Raw genomic sequence first — 24395 nt, 5'->3', positions numbered from 1 at the left:
CTGGGATTGTTTTATCACGAACAGCCAAAGAGAAACTGTCACAATGATCTTCTTTATATGATTAGCTAAGCAACTTGAAAAAAGAAAGAAAAGAAAGAAAAACTGCATTAAAGGAGCACAAGAACAGATTAGGGACAGAAAAAGAAGGGATAATTTTTACATCAACAAATCTCATGGCTATCAGAAATGGGAAAGGCAAATATCACATAGGTTACTATATTTTACTATATTTACAAATTTGGTACCTATTTTTTTCTCTTGATTCTTGGGTGTCACTTAATTAAATTTTCAAATATTTAATGATAAAACAAAAGGTATAGCGCCACACTTTTTTCCCCCAACGTCAGTTGTAGAGAACATTTAGTCCCTGTCGGAGGGTGTGATGAAACTACTAGAGGTATCTTCACTGAGAATGTCGCTATCATTGGTTTATATTCCAAGGATACATTTTTCTTGAATACTTCAACCTTGATACTAGTCTTTCCTTTCATGCTTTCTCTTGTATGTCCCCATAGTTGTGGAGAGCTGAAACTATGGAATCAATGCACTGAGGTCAGGACTGCTGAGCGCTTGAGGCTAACTACCCATTGGACAGTATTCTATGGGCATATGCTTGGAAAATGGTCCTTTCCACTATCCGTGCTGGCTCAATGATTGGTATACAGAGGATTGTAGGAGGGACTAGGGGGTGGAGTAAAGCTAGCCAGGGACACACTCTCGGTGGTAGAGGAGGGAGAAGGCAGTCAGGTTGATTCTGCTTCCATCCTGTTCAATCCCGTGTCTGGGGACTGAGAATAAAAATTAAGGACTTTTGCTTATCCTGGCTCCAGCTGATTCTGGGGTGTCTGGGTGCTAGTGCGGTCGTTACACATAGTAGTTTGCATACTTATTCAGCCATTAAGAATACAAGATCATTTTATTACAATGTGAAGAACCCTGGGGTACAAAACTTGGAGTATACAATCAATTTAGAGGAATTATAAAATCTAGTTTAAAATAACTCTTGTTTCTCAGGTCCAACCTGTTTTATTTTCAGGCCACTTTGGTTACTACCTGTAGTTTTCAGGAGAGGGAAGGAGGTCCTTTCTAACTAGTTACTGAAACTGTCACTGGAGCTGGTTGTCTTATTCTATGTTCTGTCACCTACAGTCTCTTAAAGTAATCTCTTTAGGCTCTTAAATCTGAGCTAAATATGAGATAATCCTTTTTTGTTGTCTTATTATTAGATAAGTCCATTTTCTTTATTTTCCCTTCCCCCACACTCTTCTAGTCACTTAGTATGGTTTATACTTCTTGTCTTCTAGTCCCAACATGCTTTCCTTCCTACTGTTCTTTTTTCCTGCCAGTTAATATCTGGCTTATTATAAATTAACCTTTTAAAGTATTTACTTATTGATGTCATAAGTTAGTTTTTGTTTTTCAAAAGAGCTACAATTATATTTGCAAATGGAAGATTAGTTACTCATATAATTGTAGAGAATCACATAATGTTTATATTTTAAAAAATGATGATTTTGACACTGGATATTTACTACACCAACAAGTTATAACACATTTTGAGAAGGTTTTTCAGGCAACGGGGGATAGTTCCCATTGGAAGAACTTTGAACAATACAATAAAACAAAATAATAAATGCCTCTTGTGACATATATAACATTTACACAAAACAAGTTTCCTATTCCCAAGATACTTATTTTGTAATCTTAATTTGTAAAACTTACTTTTTCAGTTTCCCATTAGAAAGCTCCTTGATTGAATGTGGAACAAAGCATAGTATTTTCATCTTTCTTTTGTTTGCTTTTTTTTTTCTTGTATTTTTTCCCTTTTAGTTTGATTTTTCTTATACAACATGAAAATTATGGAAATCTGTTTAGAAGGACTGTACATGTTTAACTAATATTGGAGAAGGAAGTGGGAGAGAGAGGGAGAAAAAAATTGGAACACAGATTCTTACAGAAATAAATATTGAAAATTATCTTTATATGTATTTGGAAAAAGTATTATTCAGAAGAAAAAAAAAAGAAAGAATGTAAGCTCCTTAAAGGGAGGGATTATCTTTAGACTTGTATTTGAATTTCCAGTTCTTGATACATAGTAAGTTTTTTTAAAATTCTAATTGACTGCCTGGCTATCTAGTAGGAGAGAAAGACATGAATACAAATAGCTGACCTGTACAATTACTTAAGAATATTAAAGAATAATAAAATAAAGTAGAATGTGTTATGTAAAGAAAAGGTCATTACCATTGGGGAAACAAGTGGGATCAAGGAAGACTTCCTGGAGTAGTTGGCATGTAAACTGTCCTTTAAGAGATAGGTAAAAATTCAATACACAATTATGGAGGAGAACAGAATTACAGGAACAGGGAACAGTGTTAGCAAAGATACACAGGCACAAGAACCCAATGCAAATTCAGTAGGCAAAGAATAATTTAGTTTGGCTAGAGATCAATTTTAAGCAAAAGAGTTGCGTGAAATAAGGCTGTAAGACTGGCTGACACTGCACTGAAAATTTTTGAATGCTAAGTAGAGAACAATCTATTTAGAAGGTAGCAAGGAATCTGAAGATTTTTGAGAGGAATATGACTACATGTTTTAATATGGACTAGTGTGGTAAAAATATGGGGAATAGAATCTAGAAGAGTCTATAGTGGGATGGTAGCAATGTATAATGATAATACTGTACAGATTACATAAATGTGGCAAAATTAAAATTAATAAATTCTAATAAAGGACTCAATATGAAACATAAAGAAAAATACTTATCAAATATAATACCTAGATTTTGAGGAAAAGTGAACTGAACTGTGGTATCAGAGAGGGAAATAGTAAAGTTAGAAGGAAGAAAAGATTTACTAGGAATAGGGAAGGACGGAGGAGAGAAGAATATGTTTGGTTTTGGACCTTTTATGTTTGAGGTGCTGGAACATCTAAATGGCAATGTTCCAAAGACATGGAAGAGCTTTCTAGTTTTCCAGTTTAGAATTTTCAACCCTTTCAAAGTATTTTCTTCATAAATAGAGCTTCTTAAGTCTTAGTTGGATGGGTATCACTGAGAATTCTCCTAGAATCAAATGCAGGTCTCCCACAGTTACATCATAGTTTTTTGGACTATGACTACTACTTTTTTCCCTTGTTGTACATATACATTGACAACTAAGAATCAGCTCTCTGGGGAAAAAACTTCCCATTGCTCTCAAAAGCAATACAGAGTACAGGGTCAAAAGGTCTATTGCACACTAAGGAGAAAGGTGTGGTCTCCCTGACTATTGCCATTTATCATTTGTCAGACCTTAAGTTAACAGAACACAGACATATCATAAGAACAAATTATTTGCAAATACTTTTTACTTTTAATATGAAGTGGGGGTAGAGGTCCAATGATTTATTATTGTAAACATATAGGTGATGCATAAAATAGGCCAAAGTCCCATTTTAAAAAACAGGTACCCATTACTTGGGGTATGGTTGAACAAATTATGGCATATGAATGTAGTGGAATATTGCTATCTCATAAATAATCACAAAAATAAGTAATTCAAAAAAACAAAAGACAATTAAAATAACGCAAAGAAAAAAATCAAACAAAAAATAGGAAAACATTACACACAAAGACTAAGCCAAATGCTACATAAGGTAAGGACCAATTTTGTACCTGGAAAAAAGATGGAAAAATGAACTTCCCTTCAACCCTTGGAAAGATGAAAGATCACAGGAATATACTGTTTTTCTCTGTTTCAAAGGAAGGCTCCTAGGGGTAAGGAAGAGAGGCTGCTGGTAGGGATGCTATAGGCATGAATTATTATGATGAATAAGTAGAAAAATCAATAAAACATTAAAATAAAGCAAAATCAAATGTACAAATTAGAGTTCAGATTAATATGTAAATTTTCAACTTGAATTAGAAAATGTAATTCTTCTGGTCTTAGGATCACAGATGAGGTGAAGAAGAAAAGTCAAGTGACTTGTCCAAAATAACATTAGTAGTACTTTAATCCCAATCTTCTAAGTTCAAATCTAGTCTACTTTCCCACAGAACTGTGCTATCTGTCTCTCTTTAAAACAAACAATACAGCACTAAAAGAACAAATTAAATTTATGGGGAGGAGGGGTGATCAAACATGTGACTCCACTAATCAATTATTTGACTCAAGTGGCTATGTTTATTCAAAAAGGCTGGTCTATTATTTCCACAGGGTGACAGCTTATTTTTAGTTAGCTAACCAACTTTCACCTTTGATAAAGGGCAAAATTCATTCTGATCTTGGTGGATGGGGAGAGAGGGAGGTGGTAGTGGTGGGTGCAGGAGACAGAAGAGGTTGGAATCCATTCAACCTTCTGCAAAAACAACAGCAGCAACTAACTTTAACTAGTATTTCAGTTAGCACAAATCATTTTCTGGGTGAGATGACTACAAGATACAGTGGTAAGTCAGAGGATCCAATTTGGAATTATAGTTTTGTTATTGTTTAGTAATTTAGCTTCTCTGGGCTTCAGTTTCACTATAGATGAGAGGTTTGGACTAGATGACTTCTAACGTACCTTCCAGTTCTAAATCTATAACCAGTCATTAAAGCAAATCAACATAATTTTTTTCATGTTTGTAATATGTTGGTATTTTATACAGCATTTAAGATAAATTAGGTCTTTGAAGAACTTTGCTTAAAAGACAAAAAAAGTTTCCTTTCAATGAGATAGGTGTTAGCAGTTTTAGAATATAGCCATTCATTAACTTAGTCATCATCCTCCATTTAAGACATTATCATAACTATATTCAAAGGAATTTAAGCTGTAGTAGACAAAATGCATGCTCTTCACACCCACTTGTATAATTACAAGATAATAAATTGTGTCACTTGTCAGCATCTAGAGTAAGATGACTAGTCATTTCCAGACTTAGATGACAAAGCAATTGTGAAATGACCAGTTTATGAAGAAGGATCACAGATTTTCAGAGCTCAAAAATATCTGAGTGATAATGTGGTCCAATCTTCTCATCTTAAAGATAAGGAAAATGAAGCCAAGAAAAGTGAAGTGACTTGCCCAAGGTCATGAAGCTAATTAATGGCAGGGCCAGAACTAGATTTTCTGATTTTTAGTTCTGTTTTTCTCCACTGATGCTTCTCTTACATATCTAGAACTAAGCATCTGAGAATCAGAGAAATGAGAAACATCTTAAACTTAACATGTCCAACTTTAGGGATCCCATGAAAAAAAATTTTGTCTTTAATGGGTAGCTGGGAGTAAATCCACTTTGAAAATTCATCTGATTGTTAACCTATAACAATTTAGAATTGTATATTGAAGAACTGAAGACTTTAAGATGACTCTTCAATTACAGATAATTTCCAAAAGGGCAACTCAAGACATTAAAAGAGTTTTGTTTTCAGTTTTGTTGAACTCAAAATAGATGAATATAAATCTATAAATACACACATAGATGTTTACATATGGTACACATGTATATGCATTTCCATACATGTGTGTATGACTGATATATGTTTGCCCATCTACTTTCTCCTCAGATGATTCACACTTCTCCTGACATTCACATCTTTTAACAAAATGGCAAAAAGAGGGTAGGAGAAGAAAAGCAATGGCTTCTATTTTGTCCATTGCTCTGGTTTATTTCTGTTGTCAAGACTGTCCAAAACAATATGGTGTTTCGTAGTTTCATGCTTTAAACATTAAACTTATTACATCCAAGTATTTGTATTTTTATTTCTGACATTGCCAAGGTGCCATGGGAAATTAAAGTAACACAAAATTAAAAGAAGGAAAAATAAAGCTCATTTTAAAAAACTTAATGTCTAAAACTGAATGCAATACTCATGGAGTAGAGATTCCACTGCTCAATGGCAATGTGGAGGCCATAGGGACAGCTACTCTGCATTTGCAATTAATATGGGGTTTCAAGTGCTTTTTTAAAAATTCCTCTATGGGGTGAAACAAGGATGTTCATCATCACCACTATTATTCCATATTTTACTAGAAATCTTGACTTTAACAATAAGAAAAGAAAAAGGAATTAAAGGAATTAAAAAGGCAATGATGAGATAAAACTACCACTCTTTACAGATGATATGATAATATGCTTAGAGAATCCTAAAAAACCATTCAAAATCTACCTGAAACAATTAATGAATTTAGTAAAGTTGCAGGATATAAAATAAATCTACAGCATTTCATCAGCATTTCTATATATTACTAACAATGTCCGGTAGCAAAAGATAAAAAGAGAAATTCCATTTAAAATAACTGTAAACAAAATAAAATATTTCAACGTCTACTTGCTAAGACAAATATAGGAACTATACAAACACAATTACAAAACAATTCTCACACAAATAAAATCAGATCTAAACAATTGGAAAAATATCAATTGCTCATGGATAGACTGAGGTAACATAACATGTCAATTCTACCTAAATTGGTCTGTTCAGTACTATACCAATCAAATTGCCAAAAAATTATTTTATAGAACTAGAAAAAATATTAACAAAATTCACCTGGAAAAACAAAAGGTAAAGAATATCAAGGGAATTAATGAAAAAAATTACAAAGGATGGTGACCTAGCAGTATCAGACCTAAAACTTTATTATAAAGCAGCAGTTATGTAAAATCATTTGGTACTAGCTAAGAAATAAGACTGGTGGATCAGTGGATTAAGTTAGATACACATGACAGAATAATCAATGACTACAGTAGTCTAGTATTTGATAAACTTCCAAACACCAGTTTCTGGGATAAGAACTCACTATTTCACAAAAATTGCTGGGAAAACTGGAAAATAATGTTAGAAACTCGGCCTAGACCCACCTCTCACATACCACGTCAAAATAAGATCAAAATGGGTACATGATTTGGGTACTTCAGACTCCTTAAATACCTGCCTTTCCTCTCAATTTACCTATTTCAGCACTATTATTCCAGTAACTCATGCTCAAAATCTTCCTTCTCTCCTCTCTTAATCATTTGTCAATTCTAATCTATTTTGCTTCCACTTCAACTTTCTGATTTATCCAATTGCTGCCACTCTTCTTCTGACCCTTATCACTGTTGACCTGAACTGTTATAAAAGCTTCCATAGGTCTCCCTATTCCTCTACCTCTTCAATATGTTCTTTGAAATACTGCCAAACTCAGTGTTCCACTGCATAGCCACTCTCCACCTTAAAAAATCTTTAATAGTTTCCTCCTACCTAAGAGATAAAATAAAAAGTCCTTAGGCTGCTACTTAAGGCTTTTCACAATCTTTACCTTTCCAGTCTTATTTCACAGTACACTCTGTGAATTCTATACTCCAATTAAATTGTATTGCATAATGATCTTAGAACTTATTCTAAATATTGTCTCTGTGCCTTAGTAAATGTCATTTTCCAAGTTTATAACAGCCTATTACTGACCCATATTTTATATATCTTTGCTTATTGATATCCTCCTCCTTCAAGTCCCAACTGAGGGGTCATATCTTCCATGATGCCTTTTCTAACCTTCCCAGATGGAAATTAAACTCAGAATTACAAAATATTGTAGCTGGATGGGCCTCAGAAACCATCTAATTCTATTCCCTCTATCTAAAGATGAGGAAACAGAGACCTAAAGGAGTGAATTGCCCTGACCAATGTCAAGTGCCTAATATCTGATAGGATCAGAACTTGAATTCAGATGTTCTGACTTTGAAGACAAGTGACAATTTCATCTTTGTGCTACTTCCAAAAGAAGTAGATGGTAGACACCCTACATAATAATACATTTCACATTTAAAACTTTTTTCTTCTCAAATTTGTTTTTTTCTTTTCATGATGAAGACATCAGGCTTCTCCAATACAGAGATTTTAAAAATTAGAATATGGTCTAAGAGCCTGAATTTCTTTTGATTGAATGAAGGATACTAATAACCTTTCTCTGCCCATGTCTAACTCATCTGTCTTAGAAGAAATATCTTTGAGGGAAGAAGCTTAATTTTCTCTTGTAAGAGTGCTTCCTCAAATTGTTTTATATATATTTAAATGTATATCCCTTGACACCACTTTTCCCGTCCATAATCTAAGAATATAAATTTCTTAAGGGTTAGGCATTTATTTGGTCTTCATGTTTCTGATATATAGCATAGTACCTGGAAAATATGGTCAATATATTCATCTAGTTGATGCATAGCATTTGTGTTCAATAATTATGATGTCAGAAGTAGTACTTACATTAGAAATATAAATGAGAGATCAAGGTTAAGGCTTACCAAACAACAGTGATTTTAAAAGCAGATCAAATTGTGATCATTTAAAGATAGATACCAATTTCAAGATGCCATCTACTAGGTCAAAAGGTTTGTTTGTTAAATATTTATTTAATTAAATTGATTGTAATATTTCTGTACTGACCCAAAAGCTGATAAAAATGCAATGAATATATAATATATAAAGCAAAGTACTAGTAGAATTATAATACACACACAGAACAAGTTACTAAGAAATTCATTTTCAAAAAGGTGAAGTAAACTCTGTGTGATTATACCGTAACTCTAGAGCCTCTAAATTATGTCTTATTTCCCTAGGGAAACTAGCTTCAGAGATAAACTCACAGAATGTGAATGTAGCTCATCCTGGACACTGTTCAGTTTCAAAATTGACAAGCTGGATATTAGCTTTGGACCAAAGGAGAAAAAAATTGATACAAATCTTCATAAAGGAATGTGTCCATGTAAATACAAGGTTTGCCTAGTGACTAAAAGCTATTAACATAATCTAAAAAATGTGTTAAATCTCTGCAAAATACTGAAAGATTCTTAAGCTATCTGTGATCATGCTTGTGACCTTAAGATCAGTAAAAGACTAAAGAAAACTGAAAAAATTTAGACAAAAAATATCAATAGAAAAAACAAGTTTTTAAAAAGTAATAAAAAATTTAATTTTTAGCTTGATTCATAAGATGAAAATGAAGATTAAGATAGTTACATGAAAAATTAAATCTTAAAAGTACAAAAGAAAACATAAATGAAAGTAGGGGGAAGGGTGGGATGATGAAATCCCTTAAAAGATAAAGGAAAAAATTCTGGAAAGTAAGGAAAGTGGAGTTCTAGTCCAATTCTTTACTTAACTTGGGACTATGACTTTTAACAAGTAACTTAAATTTTCTGGACTTCAGTTTTCTAAAACTATAAAACAAGAAGGTTAAATTAGATATCTATAGTATCTTTCAGTTCTGGCAATAAATTATTGTATGATTTTGTTTTGTACTGTGCCACAGAAATCAAATCCATGTTTATTTAGGTTAAGTAAGATAGTTACTAGATGGAACCAAGCTGCTCTGCTATGGTTTTGGTTTCCTGTTCTAGTTCAATTTCCTACCTCATCAGCTATTACTTCTTGGTATTTCACCCTTCATAAATCATTTTATGCTCTACCATTTTAATGCTTAGAATCTGTTAAGAACTCACAAAAGTTAAGGACTGATAAATAATCCTATTTTACACAAAATTCTTAGTAAAAAGTGTCTAGGCAAAAGCATTTCTTTGTATTATTAACACAGTAAAATATTATAACTTAAAGGGGCTCAGAGATTATTTGCTCCAATCTATATCCAAAGCAAAAATGTCCTTCTATAATATTTCTCAAAAAACCTCTAGTAATAGATCTTAGCGTACTTTTCAATTCATCTTTTGTAAACCTCTCATTTGGGATAATTATTGCCTTCAATTGAGCCAACTGTAGTTTTTATTTTTTTTAGTTTTGTTGTTGAGGGCCAAGCAGAAGAAATCTAATCACATTTCTAAATTACTGTTCTTCAAACATTTGAAGACGGCTAACAGGTCCCCATTAAATTTTCTCTTTTTTTCCCCATGTTATTGAACGAAGCGAACTGTGAAAGCTGTGGTACAATTTGGAGACAATGTTGTAAAAATTGAGTGAAATTTGGCTGGGCCCCAGAGCTAGGTTTCTTTCTCCAGAGATCACCTGGTTTACAAGGAGCCCACTGGATCTTTTCTTTGTAAGACTAAGTTGGGGTCACCTGGAATATTGAAACTCCCTGATAAGGTAATTTAGTGATCTTGAAGCTGTGGTTGGGTTGAAAGTTTTTACTCATTTATGACTTAGAATGTGAGGTCATTTGTCCTGGCTAATCAGAGCCAAGATCCAGCCTACAAGGAGTGTTAGCCCAGGCTCCTATATAATTCTTGTTGGTTAACTGGACCTCACCCATCCTTGCCTAACTGCTTGTTGGAAGAGTGCCGCCCTTTCTTTAGAGATCGTAATAAAATTCCTTTCTGCTTTTATCTTGAGAAATATCCTTAATTAATCTGATTTCTTTGAGCCAGTGGTCTTTATCCCACACATTACCCTTTTATTTCTTCTACCAAACAGAAGCTATTGGCAAATACATTTTGACATAAGAGTATGGAACTAGAAGTTATTTTATTAGAAGAAGTAGGGTTAAGCATGATGAATGAATAGCAATGACAAGAAGGGAATTAATTTTAGGGAAATGTGAAATGACAGATTCAAATAGACTACATTTTGTGAACATGAGATAAAAGATATTTTGAATATAGAGATTTGGAGATAATATACAAGTTGCAAGCGATAGTTCAATAACAGAATATAAAGTTGGATAACAAACAGAATACAGATAACTTTAAATGCCAAGATTAAGAGTATGAATTTTATTTAAATTACACAAATAAAGTACAAATGTTATTTGAAGTAGCAAATCTTTTACCTCCATTAAAACCTCCATCCACATCTTTTTTTTTTCTTTTATCCACTTTGCTTGACCTTTCTTTACAACCTCTCCCACCCAATTCATTTTGCTATAGTTAGCACTAATTCTCCAAGTCATATGTCCTCAACACTTTGCTCAAATGAAAGTAAATACAATATAATTTATGCCTTTTTTGAATGGTAAATGACTCATGTTCTGTGAAGCCTAGTAAAGAGTTATCACCTTTGAAGGGAGCTCAATCACTTTCAGGTGATACCAAGAAATAATGTAGCTAAGCAAATAGAACAGACCAAGAAAGTTTAAGAAACAATAAGTCTTTTTCCTTCTTATGATAAACTTACATCCCTTATAAAAGCTAACTTCTTAGGCTCTAAAGATTTTACTGTTGCTATTTCTTTTAAGCAGAGATGAAGTGTATTAACAAAATTCAAAGAAATAATATTTGAGGGAAAATAAGCCTGTAGCCCTTCTTTTCTACTAAAGTAAATCTATTATAAATTATAAATTGAAATAATTCATGAGGATTATATCATAGAATAAGGAGACTTTTTAAAAATCTTAAATGTTTCTAAATCTACAGATTAACTTAATGGTTAGTTGAATATAATGAGGGCCATTTGGAATAAGCCCAGAAATGCCCTTGTTTATAGTCAAACCCATGGGAGTCATGAGGCCTATTTCTAGTCATGTTTGACTTAAGGTTCAAGGGTTTATACTTTTGAGATGATTGCTGTTCAGTCATGTTCAACTCTTTGTGATCCCATTTAGGGTTTTTGGCAAAGATTAGAGTAGCTTGCATTTTCTTCTCCAGCTAATTTTACAGAATAAGAAATGAGGCAAACAGGGTTAAGTGACTTACACAGGGTTACACAACTGGTGAGTATCTGGGGCCACATTTGAACTCACAAAAAATTAATCTTCATTCTTCAGCCCAGGAGCTCTATCCATTGTACTACCTACTTGCTTCCTTTGAGTGACCCACTTATTGGCCCAAAGTGATAACTTATGGATATTTAAAATGGACCAATCCCATCCTCAATTTTCTTCCTTCCTGACCAAGAGTCACGTCAGAATAGTCGTGAGGTAGGGGATAAGGATATAAGGAAGAACTTGTCTCATTATGTCATCCCAACCTCCATGAGGTTATGAGCATGTAGAATCTAAAGCTTGCACATGGACTCTTGACTGTTTTTTGGTTTTGTTTTGTTTTATTTTGTATTATTTCTCCCCCTAATACTGGGTGCAGGAATATCTATGCCAAGATCAATTTGTAGATGACTGTAAGAGTTTGAGAGTTCCTGAATTCCCAGATCCAATAAGGAATTAGTTGGCAGTATGGGAAACTTCTGTATTAGAGAGGCTGGCCACTAATAAAAGGACAGGTCCAAGTCCTAATGTTTTACCAGCAGACATACACTAGGATAGTTTAGATAATACAGAGTTGTGGTGAATGATAAAATACCTAATTAGAAATTGTTTTATGTTCTGATGAGGTTTTAATAGTCAACCTATCAGTAAATTGTAACAACTATTTTAAGTTTAGAGAATTCTAAGTTTATTTTTGTTCAATGTATACTTTTGCATGTTCTCTGCTTAGTATTCTTGTCAAACATAGGAGATAAATTTATCTTTACCATATCTATTTCATATTACATGTTCACATTGTCCTAATTCTTGGGGAACCCCTAAATATAAACCATTATCTAAGGTACAAGTATATTTTTACATATGACTCCAGGATTTGGGTGCAGGGTTAGTTACCTGAACAATGTGAGAAAAGTGAGCTTAAGCTCCACTCTCAGAAAAGTCCAGGTTTTCTGCGCTCCCCTCCTCATCCCTCCAAGATGTCTTCTCCCATTCCTTCCTAGCTCAGGTCCAGTATAAAATCTGTCACATTGTATAGCTAGGTACAGAGCAGAGGGGCCTCTTAATAGAGAATTGTAAAGGGAAAAGTATTCTATTCTTTGTGCGAATAGCAAGGATTCCTCAAACTTAGATTTAAATATATTAGTGTTACAAAAGAACCATGGTGACATCAAGGTTATTACTTTCATTCATGTAGATTACTACTCTCGCTGATGATTTCAATGAGTTACTATAGCAAAAAAAAAAAAAAATTTAAACATGGCAGTCAATCTTTTGGTGACCAATTTTGCTAACATAGATGGATAGATGGTCCTTAATTGTCTGTCAAGAGACCGACCTTGGTAGAAATTTCCAAAACTAGTATTAACTACTATATTGCTACATCTGAATAAAGGTCTGAAATGAAATAATACTGGAGAATTATAATGTATAGTACTGAATAGTTCATTTTGTGAAACTATTTTAAAAGTAGGTTTGACTAATTGAAATAAAGACAAGCATTAATTAAACAATCTTGTTTCAGTCCCCTTCTACTAGATGATAATTCCACCAAAACATAATAATGAGATCTAATATTAGCTGCTTCTAATTTCTCTCTTCTTAACCCCTCACAATCTGGCTTCTGACTTCATCATTTCACTGAAACTGCTCTCTCCAAAATTATTAGTATTCCTTTTCTTGTTTGGGGTGAGGCCAGATTTGAATTCAGTTCTTCCTGACTCCAGAGCTCACGCTCCTGGCTCTATCCACTGCACATCTTGCTTGCCCCTAGCAATCCTTTTCTTAATCTTCATTCTCCTTGAATTCTATGTATCCCATGACACTTAGTAACCTTCTCTTCCTAGGTACTCGCTTCTCTTCAGGCTTTTGAAATATCACTCTCTCCTGGTTTTCTTCCCATCTATCTCATTCTTTCTCCATCTCTTTGGCTTGATCTTCCTCCAGATCTTGCCCTCAAACCATGTGTCCCTCAGGGTTCTGTTATTCCCATCTTCTCTCTCTACTTCACTTGTTGACCTTGCTGACATTTCTTTGCTAAGGATTCTCCCTTTTTCCCTCCACTCTTAATAGTATTTTTCCCCCAATCACATGTTTTTCATTCATTTTTCAACATTCATTTTTCTAAGATTTTAAATTTCAAATTTTTCTTCCTCCCTTCTTCACCCCCCAAAACAGCAATCTGATATAATTTATACACATATAATCATGTTAAACATATTTCTACATTAGTCATGCTCTGAAAGAAGAATCAGAACAAAAAGGAAAAAACCACGAAAAAAAACACACAAGAAAATGAAAATAGTATGCTTTGATCTGCATTCAGACTACATAGTTCTTCCTCTGAATGTGGATAGCCTTTTCTATCAGGAGTCTTTTGCAATTATCTTAGATCATTGTACTGTTGAGAAGTGCTAAGTCTACCATTGTTGATGAGCACACAGTGTTGCTGTTAATGTGTATAATGTTCTCCTGGTTCTATTCACTCCACTCTTCATTGATGATTTTAAAATCTCCCTAACCTGCTCCAAACTTTTTGCTGACTTCTACTATTCTATCTCAAACTGCCTTTCAGACATCTAGAACTGGATGTCAGGAAGATATCTTAAACTCAATAAGTCCAAAACTAAACTCATTATTTTTCCCCAGAACTCTCCTGAAATTATCTTCCCTATTACTATAGATAGCAATACCATCAGCCCAGTTCCTCAGGTTTACAAACTATGAGTTATCCATGATTCTTCACTATCTCTTACTTCCTATATCCAATTAGTTGCCAAGATCTGTCAATTTCACCTTTATAACATTTCTCAAATACATCTCTTTCTCTCTTTACTCACCACTACCATTAGTGCAGGCCTTCACACCTGGATTACTGAAGTAATCTGCTAGGGGGTCTGCCTCCCTCAAGTCTCTCCATACTTTAATTTATCTTCTATTCAGCCACCAAAGTTTTCAGAAAGTGCAGGTCCAATCATGTCACTTCTGAATCAACACATTCCAATAGCTTCCTATTGTCTCCAGGAACTAATTTAAAATGCTCTATTTGTCATTCAAACCCCTTCGTAATCTAATCCCATCCTATCATTCTATATGTTCTTCCCTACTATTCATTTTACTCTAGCTGTCTCATGAACAAGGTAGTCTCTCTAGGCCTTGGTGTCCCCCATGCCTAGAATGCTCATCCTCTAGCATTCTCCCAACTACTGACCTCCCTGGTTTCCTTTAGAGTCCCAACCAAAATCCTACCTTCTAAATACAGGAAACTTTCCCCAAACCTTATTTTCAGTGAATTCCCTTTTTAAAATTATCTTCTCTTTATCCTGAATACAGCTTAATTTGTATATATTTGTTTATATGTTGTTTCCTCCATTAGATTGTAAACTCCTTAAGGGCAGGGACTAACTTTTGCCTCTTTTTCTATTCCCAGAGTTTAGCACAGTACCTGGCACACTTGTTGCTGTATAATCATTTTTTCACTCCCATCCAACCCTTCATAACCCAATTTGGGTTTTTTTTGGTAAAGATACTGGAGTGGTTTTCTATTTCCTTCTCCAGCTTATTTTAGATATGAGGAAACTGAAGCAAACAGGATTAAGCAATTTGCCCAGGCTCACACAGTCCTGTGTAAGGCCAAATTTGAACTCAAGAAAAAAGGTCTTCCTGGCTCTAGGCCTGGCTAGACACCGTGCTACCTAGCTGCCCTTAAGCTGGCATACAGTATGAACTTGATAAATGTTCAATTGACCAACTGTTTTTGTAATGATACTCAAAAAAATTCAACTTATTATTTCAAAAAAATATCATTTAATCTCCACTGAATAAGGGAGGTTTTTAGGATGGTATAAAAATTTTACAACTGGCACATTATATTTAATCAAAGTCACTTTGATAATACAATCATGCACTTAGGTTTAAAAATCAACTGTAAAAAGATCCTAGAGATACATAGCCAGATAACATTTCATGCACATTTGAGATGACTTCTAGTTTTATATCAGTCACCAAATATAATTTGACTGCCAAGAAACAATACATATTAATAATGAAAAGAAATTGAAATCATCATTATTAATATATTTCAAGAAAATTTTTATGTACATACATATATATTTAGATGTTTATTTATACACACATATATCTTTAAAAGATATGGTAGATGATTTTGACACATGACAAGGCCTTGAACTCCAATGGCTCCTATTGCCTCTGAAGATTTCTCTTCCTGACTATATCAAAGCCTGTTTTTTCCAAAGTGAATCACATCTCTATCCTTAAAAAATTTTGTTTCAGCTAAAATTATCTGCTTGTTGCTTTAAGAACTTAACATTGCATCTTGTCTTAATGACTTTGTACCAGGATACATTTCCAGAATAGATTTTCTCTTGATTTTGGTCTCTTAAAATCCTTAGCTTTCTTCAAGGCATATCTCAGATATCATTCTGTAGGAAAGCTTCCTGAGAGTAAGTTTTCAGTGTTTTCTACCTTTTCAAATTATTTTATCTTTTTGTTTTTGTATTACTAGTGATGCCTTGTACTGATAATTAGACCATCATTTTATTATGTGTACAAACTAACTCATACAACAACTTCAAAGTGATAGTAACAAATATTTTAATTAGCTTTCTAGTATGCCATAGGGAAAGAAGCAAACTCCCCAGTTTAAAATTTAAAGTAATTCACAATCTGTATTCAATCTATATCTCCAGGTTTATCCCACACAGCTTGTTCTCCCTACATGCACTTTCCATTCCAGCCACACTGACCTACCTAAAGTTCCTCCCAGAGTTCAGCTCATATCTCCATGTCACTGCATAAGTCATTCAAACCTCATAACTGGAATACACTCCCTCTTCATTTGAGATTTGCATTTCTACTTTTCCTCAAGTCTAGGCTCAAGTATTACCTTCCAAAGAAGGACCAAGTCCAGACCCTCTCCACCTCCCCCCCAGTTGCTTTGGTATTTACTTATCAGTGTTCACAGTTAACACTCTTTCCTATTTCCACAGTAAACTCCTCAAGGACTGTTTTTTTTTTTTTTTTTCCTCTCTTGGTAATTCCAGTTTCTAGCACTCAGTGAGTACAAGGTAAATGATTGCTGCAAGAATAGGTTATTTTAATGACCAATGGCCAAAAGAGATCATTTTAAATAATATTTCAACTACATGGCAAAAAGAGGAACTATTAATAGTTCAAAAATAAATGGTGCTCCAGAAAACAACCTTAATTGATTAGTCTGAATAAAAAGAATTAGATCTTGATTATCCTAAATTTCCTTAAATTGAAAAATGGGGAGTGGGAAGAAAATTTGTTGTTGTTGTTGTTGTTGTTCTAAATGTGTTTTTTCTTTTCTTTACTTTTTTTTTTTTTTTATTAAAGCTTTTTACTTACAAAACATACGCATGGGTAATTTTTCAACATTGACCCTTGCAAAATCTTCTGTTCCAAATTTTCCCCTCCTTCTCCCCACCTCATCCCCTAGATGGCAGGTAGTCTAATACATGTTAAATATGTTAAAATACATGTTAAATCCGATATATGTATGCATATTAATAGTTATCTTGCTGCAGAAGAAAAATCGGATCAAGAATGAAAAAAAGAAAAAAAACCTGAGAAAGAAAACAAAATGCAAGCAAGCAACCAGTGAAAATGCTATGTTGTGGTCCACACTCAGGAGTGGGAAGGAAATTATAAACGTGATGATTTAATAAACACCTTTCATTACCAACAAGCATTCAGTTCTATTTTGATGAAAGCATGCTAACCTCAAAATACTATAAAACTAAACATTAACTTTATTTCAAATGTGATAAAAAGTTACATTAGAATATTGTTTCCCAGCATTAAAATGATAAGTTATATGAAATTACATCTATCTCAATAACAGCTACAGTGGGTTAATTTTATCTACATTAAGAAAAACAGAGAAATCAAAGAAGGCATTAACTTCAAATCACTTCTAACTCAAATTTTATTTATTCCTGAAACCTAAATTTTTAGTTATTAATGTTTCCACTCATGGAACAAATCAAAAATCCTATGCCTTGCTATGAATTGATAAAATATGTTTGAAGAAAAAGGAAGTGGTTCACTGATAATTTTAATTCAAAAACAGAAAAATACACAGTTAATGAAAACTAATAAAGAACTTAAAGGTAACTAATCAAATTTATGCTGAGGTTGCAGCAACTACTTCAGAATTTAAAATATTAACTCAAAGGAAAAAACCTCCATAGGCCAACACCCCAGAAGGCGTTTCCAAGTAAAAATTTACAAGACCTGTCTCTTAAAAGGAGACCAGACTATTTACAAGCCTCCAAGGTATATTCCTAGCAGACGCGTTATCTGGTTAAAGAAAAAGCAATCACAAGAGGTTGAAACTATTCTTTGTGCAAACCCAGCCTCTTCTTCCTGTGATGTCATACTACAAACCTAGCAAGCCTTCCTTTTCTTTTCTGAGAAAGCAAACCCTGCACACACAATGCTGCAGGCGACTGAAGGCGACTGAAGAAAACTTCTCAATTCATCTGGAGCAAGGAACTTTAGGGAATTGTTTCTGAGCTCACTTTAATTTTCGCTTTAGGAAATCTGCTCGCCATAAAGGTAGCAAAGGAAAAACTTACTTTAAAGGAATAAGAAGCTAAAGACCAAGTGGGAATATTTAAAGCCTTTCACGTTCTAAACCTTCTGTAAGTAACCTTTAAAGTTTAACTTTTCTTTTGCTAAATCAACTTTGAAATTTTGTTTCATTGAATTGTTTCATTCATGAAATACAGGATTTCAAACAGAGGCAAACCACGGCGGTTTACTTTAAATTCATGCTCCTAAAGAATGATTTTACTCGCTATCTAAAACAAGGATTCTTTCAACCAACCAGTCCTGGAATCCCGGTTTTTGTAGGCACTCCTGGAAGAAAAGAATGCTTTTCTCTTGAGGAACTAAACTGCAACTTTACAGCCAAATTTCATGTTTCTTTTGGAGATTTCCAAGGGAAAGGAAATACTTATGAAGCCATCCAAAGATCCCAAACATTTGCAAATAAATTAGAGATTATAAAGTGATCACCATCTGAATACTGAAACCGAGGAAAAGGAGACTGCCCCAGCTAGGATTTCTACATTGTAAATCACCTTATAAAGCACCTTTATAATGGTAAGCACTAACAATTCCAACTGTTCCTATGACGACTCCTTTAAGTATACTTTGTATGGGTGCATGTTCAGCATGGTGTTTGTACTGGGGTTAATCTCTAACTGTGTGGCCATGTACATTTTCTTATGCACACTCAAAGTGCGAAATGAGACGACTACATATATGATTAATTTGGCCCTATCAGATTTACTTTTCGTATTTACCTTGCCCTTCCGGATTTTTTACTTTGCCACACGAAACTGGCCTTTTGGAGATGTACTTTGCAAGATTTCGGTCATGCTGTTTTATACAAATATGTATGGAAGCATTCTTTTCCTAACTTGTATCAGTGTAGATCGTTTTTTGGCTATTCTCTATCCATTTCGATCTAAGACTCTCCGAACTAAGAAAAATGCAAAAATCGTTTGTTTTTCCGTATGGCTGACTGTGATAGGTGGCAGTGCCCCAGCAGCCTTTTTTCCGTCTACTCACTCCCAGGGCAAAAACTCAACCGAAGAAGCGTGCTTTGAAAATTTCCCGGAAGCCACGTGGAAAACCTATCTCTCAAGGATTGTAATTTTCATTGAAACGGTGGGATTTTTTATTCCATTGATATTAAATGTGACCTGTTCCAGTATGGTGTTAAAGACTTTACATAAGCCAGTGACTCTAAGTAGAAGCAAACTAAACAAAACTAAAGTCCTGAAGATGATCTTTGTTCACCTGGTAATATTTTGCTTTTGTTTTGTACCATATAACATCAACTTGATATTATATTCTCTTATGAGAACACAAACATTTGTTAACTGCTCAGTGGTGGCTGCAGTCAGGACTATGTATCCAATCACTCTCTGCATTGCTGTTTCAAACTGTTGTTTTGACCCTATAATTTACTACTTTACATCGGACACTATTCAAAATTCAATAAAAATGAAGAACTGGTCTGCCAGGAAGAGTGATTTCAGATTCTCTGAAATTCAAGGAACAGAGAATTTTATCCAGCACAATCTGCAGACATTGAAAAATAAAATATTTGATAATGAATCTACAATATAAAATACAGGAACTATAGCTTATTGGGACTTAACTGCCCAACACCACCACAACTGTGAAAAGTGTTTTTCTGTGTGAACTATTTCTTCAGTTCATAAAGACATTTAAAATATGAACAGTGCTTCAAATATCTAAAGTTCTTAGGATTAAAAATGGAAAAATAATCTATTAAGTATTAAAAGTATATTCTGCTCTTGGTAGCTACTGCATTTGATGATCTGTTTTTCTAATCTTGGTTTCAGTACTTTACATTTAAAACATTCTTAAGAAAGCTGTTATAGTTAGTTCATACAACAGATCTATCAAAGTCCAAAGGTGTTTTGATTTAACAAATCCTAAACAATGGTCATCTGATTTAATTATCTTATCCAGTATCATATAATCTCCCATCATAATACGAGAATTAAAGACATAAAGACATGAGACTGAGGTCTGAAAAACAATAGCAAAAAAGCAGTATTAATAGTTATTAGATTTCAGTTTGGAATTTGAACTGATTATACAGTTCCTTTAGGTATCAGTTTAGTTTTTCTTCACTGATTCAAAAGAATTGATTCTTTTATGAAATGGTTTTAAAACTTTTTATATTTTTAACTAAGAAAATTTAACTTTTTTTTTTTTTTTTAGTAGCATGAAGATAAAAACACCTTGCTTAAGGTTTAATCTTGTTTAGGGCTGTAGAAACTAAAAACTGAAGTCAAGCAGTATGGTTTTTTCTTCATTTCACAAACAAAAAAAAGTTCTATGTGGTCTTAAGAAATTCCCAGCCAAATTACACATTTTGTAATTTGTTAATAAATAGAAGCTTCAAACTTTTTCATGGGGGAAAAATACATCTATCTAACTACATAAAAAGAATAAGTAGCACCAAAAAATGAGGGTGGAGGGAAGCAAAAAAAAAAAATGTTTCTTTTTAAATTAAAATCTTTATAAAATGCTTTTGTTAGTATCACAATTTATATTTTAAGTATTTTATAAAAAGGCATTATGACTCACGAAGATTGTTTATGATCCTCTTATAAAGAACATTTTGAAAATATTAAGAAACATTTTTTTAAAATTTGAAATCTTATTGATTTGAAGGTATATTAAGTATTTAATTCAAGGGCCAATATCAAAATGAGACAAAAGAAGTTGAGTATAAGTGCAACTATTTAAAATAAATCAAACAAAATAAAGTACTACCAAACAGATGTATACATTTTCATTTCCCTGAAAAGAAGAAACAAAGTATAGGATTTAGTTTTGTTTTATTTGAAAATAAACCCAATCATAGTAGCAAAAACTTTGTTACTTCCCAGTTTTGTTCTGCGGGTATTAAAACAAAACTTCAAGCAAATTGCCTACTTTCAGGTAACTGAAAAAAATGTGAGTTTCTGTCAAAGACACATGCAACATAATACCCTAATATTTTGTCAGATTTACCTTTCAAAGTGTTTTATTTTTTATTTAATAGTGGATCTAAATTCATCATATAGCAAATATAAATTTGTTTGAGCTTGCTTATTAGTATTGGTTCCCTGGGTGTTTTTGATAACAAAAGAAAACATCTGCCAGAAGAGCAGTATAGTGAGAAGGGTGAAAATTAAATATTTTCCTATATTCATATGGTTATTGTACATCGGATACAATGGTAATCATTTCCTTAGTGCACAAATCCTAATTCCTACTTCATAAAGGGGAAAATATGATAAAGAATTGAAAATTTCAACTAGGTGAACAAAACAATTAAACCAAATTAAGGTATTTTCCCTAAACACAAGGCCACACAATGGAAAGAGCCCTAGATTTGGAGCCAGAGGATCTCATTTCAAATCTCTATTATATTAAGATTCACATGTCATTGCATAAAATATTTAACTTTTTTAAGGCTCAATTTTAACTGAGCCTTATCTGTCAAATAAGGGAACTGAATTAGATGACTATATTTTAAAGATTCTTTTCAGCTCTAAATCTATGATTCTATGTTTATGCAAAGTTATACGTGTGCGCGCGCAGGTAAATCTAGTAACACAGGAGCTGTGTTACTGCACTTATAAAATGTGTTTCTATCCCTTTCAAAATAGAATGAATTACATTACAGTTGATTTCCCCTTCCTATGAAGTCTTCAAGTAAAAGCTAGAAACATTTGTCAGCAGTGTAGTAGTGAGGATTCTTCTTTCAAGGATTTCTTTTCCTGAGAGGTCAATTCTCAAATGAACTTTTAGAATATTGTAACAAAAAATACATTTGAAACACATTCTTTTTGCCTTTAAAAGGAACTTATAAACACCTGTGAAACTATAACAGTATATTTGTTTTAAAGGAACTTTCTTCTTTTAATTAACCAAAATATTATGTCTAAGATTTACAAGTGCTTTCTATATTTTTTAAAGTTTTTATGGAAATTGATTTTGTTCTCTAGCAAAATAAAATTTTAAAAATTAATTCATATGGCTTGCATATCTTAAGCTGAATTGAGAAAATCTTATTTAACTTTGGTCTCTAAAGAGATAATTGGTTCAAAAATCTTACATAGTTATTACCAAGTAACAGATGAAATAGATTTCAAGATTTTAAACACTGGATAAATTTAATTTTCATAATATATTAGCTATCAAGATGACATAAAAAAATAAAAAGTTAGTTTGACTTTTGGTAATTTTATATTATAAGTTACAAATCCCAAATATTTTAATCCCTTTCACCTTTGGAGCTATATTAATTTCAGAATACTGGAAAAACTACATTCTATGTATGTGTCAGAGATGAAAGTTGAATCCAGTGTTTCCTTCACCAAGAGCCAATGAGGGAGAAGAACAGAGGGAGTCAGAAAGCTATAACCTCAGAAGCAATTACTCACAGGCCTTCACCTACCATCTTTAAGGGAGGAAAGGATCTCTGGAATTGGCAGACACTGATTTGCCCTTCATTTGCTCAGAGGTTTAATTTTTCTCTTGGCCTCCCTATATCCAGTTGTCTATATATATCCCTATATCCATATATATATATAGGGGAAGATCTAGGAGCAGGTGCAGAGGAAGCTGGGATTTTCCTGGCAAATACTCCTTTACTAGATTATAAATTATCAGAACTTGAAAGGGAAAAGTATTCATTTGAGTCAGTGCATAGGGGTAAATTACGCCTAAAAATATTTCTAGCTCTTTTTCAGTTGGCAAAGAATAGGAATTAAAGAGGATACCCATAAATTGGAGAATGGCTTAATAAGGTACAATATGTAAATATGGAATGCTATTATACCATAAGAAATAATGAAAAGGTTAAGTTTCAGAGAAATTTGGTAAGACTTGTGTGAACTAATGCAGAGTGAAATGAACAGAATCAGGACAATTTATTCAATTTCAACAATGTGGTAAAGATAAACTACTTTGAAAAAAGAAATTGATTAGTGTAATGACCAATCATGATTTTAGAGCAGAACTTCTTAAACCTGAAAAATTTTTATATGACCCCAGGTATATAGGTATATAAATCAAACATTTATTGATAATAAATCATAATTTTGTGACTTCCACATTCAGTTATGAGATCACGAACAAAGCTAGGTTCTTCATTAAACATAGTAATAAGATTATGTAATGATCAACTGTAATGGACTTGGCTCTTTTTAACAATGTAGTTTTTAAAGGCAATTTCAATAGACTTGGGATGGAAATGCCCTCTGCATTTAGAGAGAAAACTATGAAGACTGAATATGGCTTGAAGCATAGTATTTTCACTTTGTTTTCTTCCTTATGTTTTTTTTTTCCCTTTTGGTTTGATTTTTCTTGCACAACATGACAGATATAAAAGGATTGCACATATTTAACTTATATCAAATTGATTGCTTTTTGGGGGGAAGGGGAAGGTAAAGGAGAAAGAAAAATTTGGAACACAAAATCTCACAAAAATGAATGTTGAAAACTATCTTTACATGCATTTAGAAAAATAAAATACTACTGAGAAAAAAGAAAGAAGGTAGGTTCTAAAGGAGTAATGATGAATTCGATGGTATCTGAGTAAAGAAAAAAAATTGACATTTTTTTTCTCTCTAGATGGCCAGTATGGAAATATATCATTCACTAAAAATATTTGCTACAGGAGTTTTGTTTTTCTTTTATTCTCAGGTGGGGAACAGGAGTGGAGTAGGAGGGAGAGAAAGCAGATTTCTGCTGTAGAAATAAGTATTTTTTTAAATGAAGGTTTCTTAAGCTGCTTTTTCTGCATTATACACTGCCTACCCTTCACTGTCTGCAGCAAACTGACTTCTGTCTTCTTTTAGTATAGGGTCTCCTGAGAGCTCAAAAGATTCAGGAATTGTAGTTCAAACCTGGGTGGAACAGGTAAAGGGATTTTTATCAGTAAAGGAATTATGCATACTGATGAAATCACATCTTCTTGAAATATACAAATAGTTCCTAGGTTTTCTTTCAAATGTTTCATTCTAAGACAATATAAAGGAAAACATAGATGATTACAGAATATTAATCTTAATTTAAATTCTAATTTATTTTAAATGCATAGGATTCACTTATCTGTCTGAAAGTCTAAATAAGTCTGAAAGTCTAAATAAGTTTTATTCATCAAGAATATCACAATGCAAGAGTTCTAATTAGAACTCAAGGAGTTTGATAGCTTAATCCTTGCA

The 24395-nt window shown here is 33.1% G+C and overlaps 2 protein-coding genes across 4 annotated transcripts in view; one reads left to right on the top strand and one right to left on the bottom strand.

Moving 5' to 3' along the window:
• The window catches only part of RB1 (RB transcriptional corepressor 1), a 182635-nt gene that overhangs the window by 59062 nt on the left and 99178 nt on the right, over nt 1–24395 (bottom strand). The window lies entirely within an intron of this gene.
• LPAR6 (lysophosphatidic acid receptor 6) lies at nt 15257–19976 on the top strand. Its single transcript, XM_051987334.1, has 2 exons — nt 15257–18272; nt 18360–19976. The coding sequence occupies exon 2, from the start codon at nt 18733–18735 to the stop codon at nt 19768–19770; it is 1038 nt and encodes a 345-aa protein (XP_051843294.1). The 5' UTR covers nt 15257–18272; nt 18360–18732; the 3' UTR covers nt 19771–19976.

Source organism: Antechinus flavipes, chromosome 3 (assembly GCF_016432865.1).
Source record: "Antechinus flavipes isolate AdamAnt ecotype Samford, QLD, Australia chromosome 3, AdamAnt_v2, whole genome shotgun sequence".
NCBI lineage: Eukaryota > Metazoa > Chordata > Mammalia > Dasyuromorphia > Dasyuridae > Antechinus > Antechinus flavipes.
The sequence above is the reverse complement of the archived record's forward strand: the minus strand, read 5'-3'. Positions and strand labels throughout refer to the sequence as shown.

Excerpts from the sequence above, each read along its gene's own strand:
- LPAR6 (XM_051987334.1), top strand. The coding sequence starts at position 18,733 with ATGGTAAGCACTAACAATTCCAACTGTTCCTATGACGACTCCTTTAAG.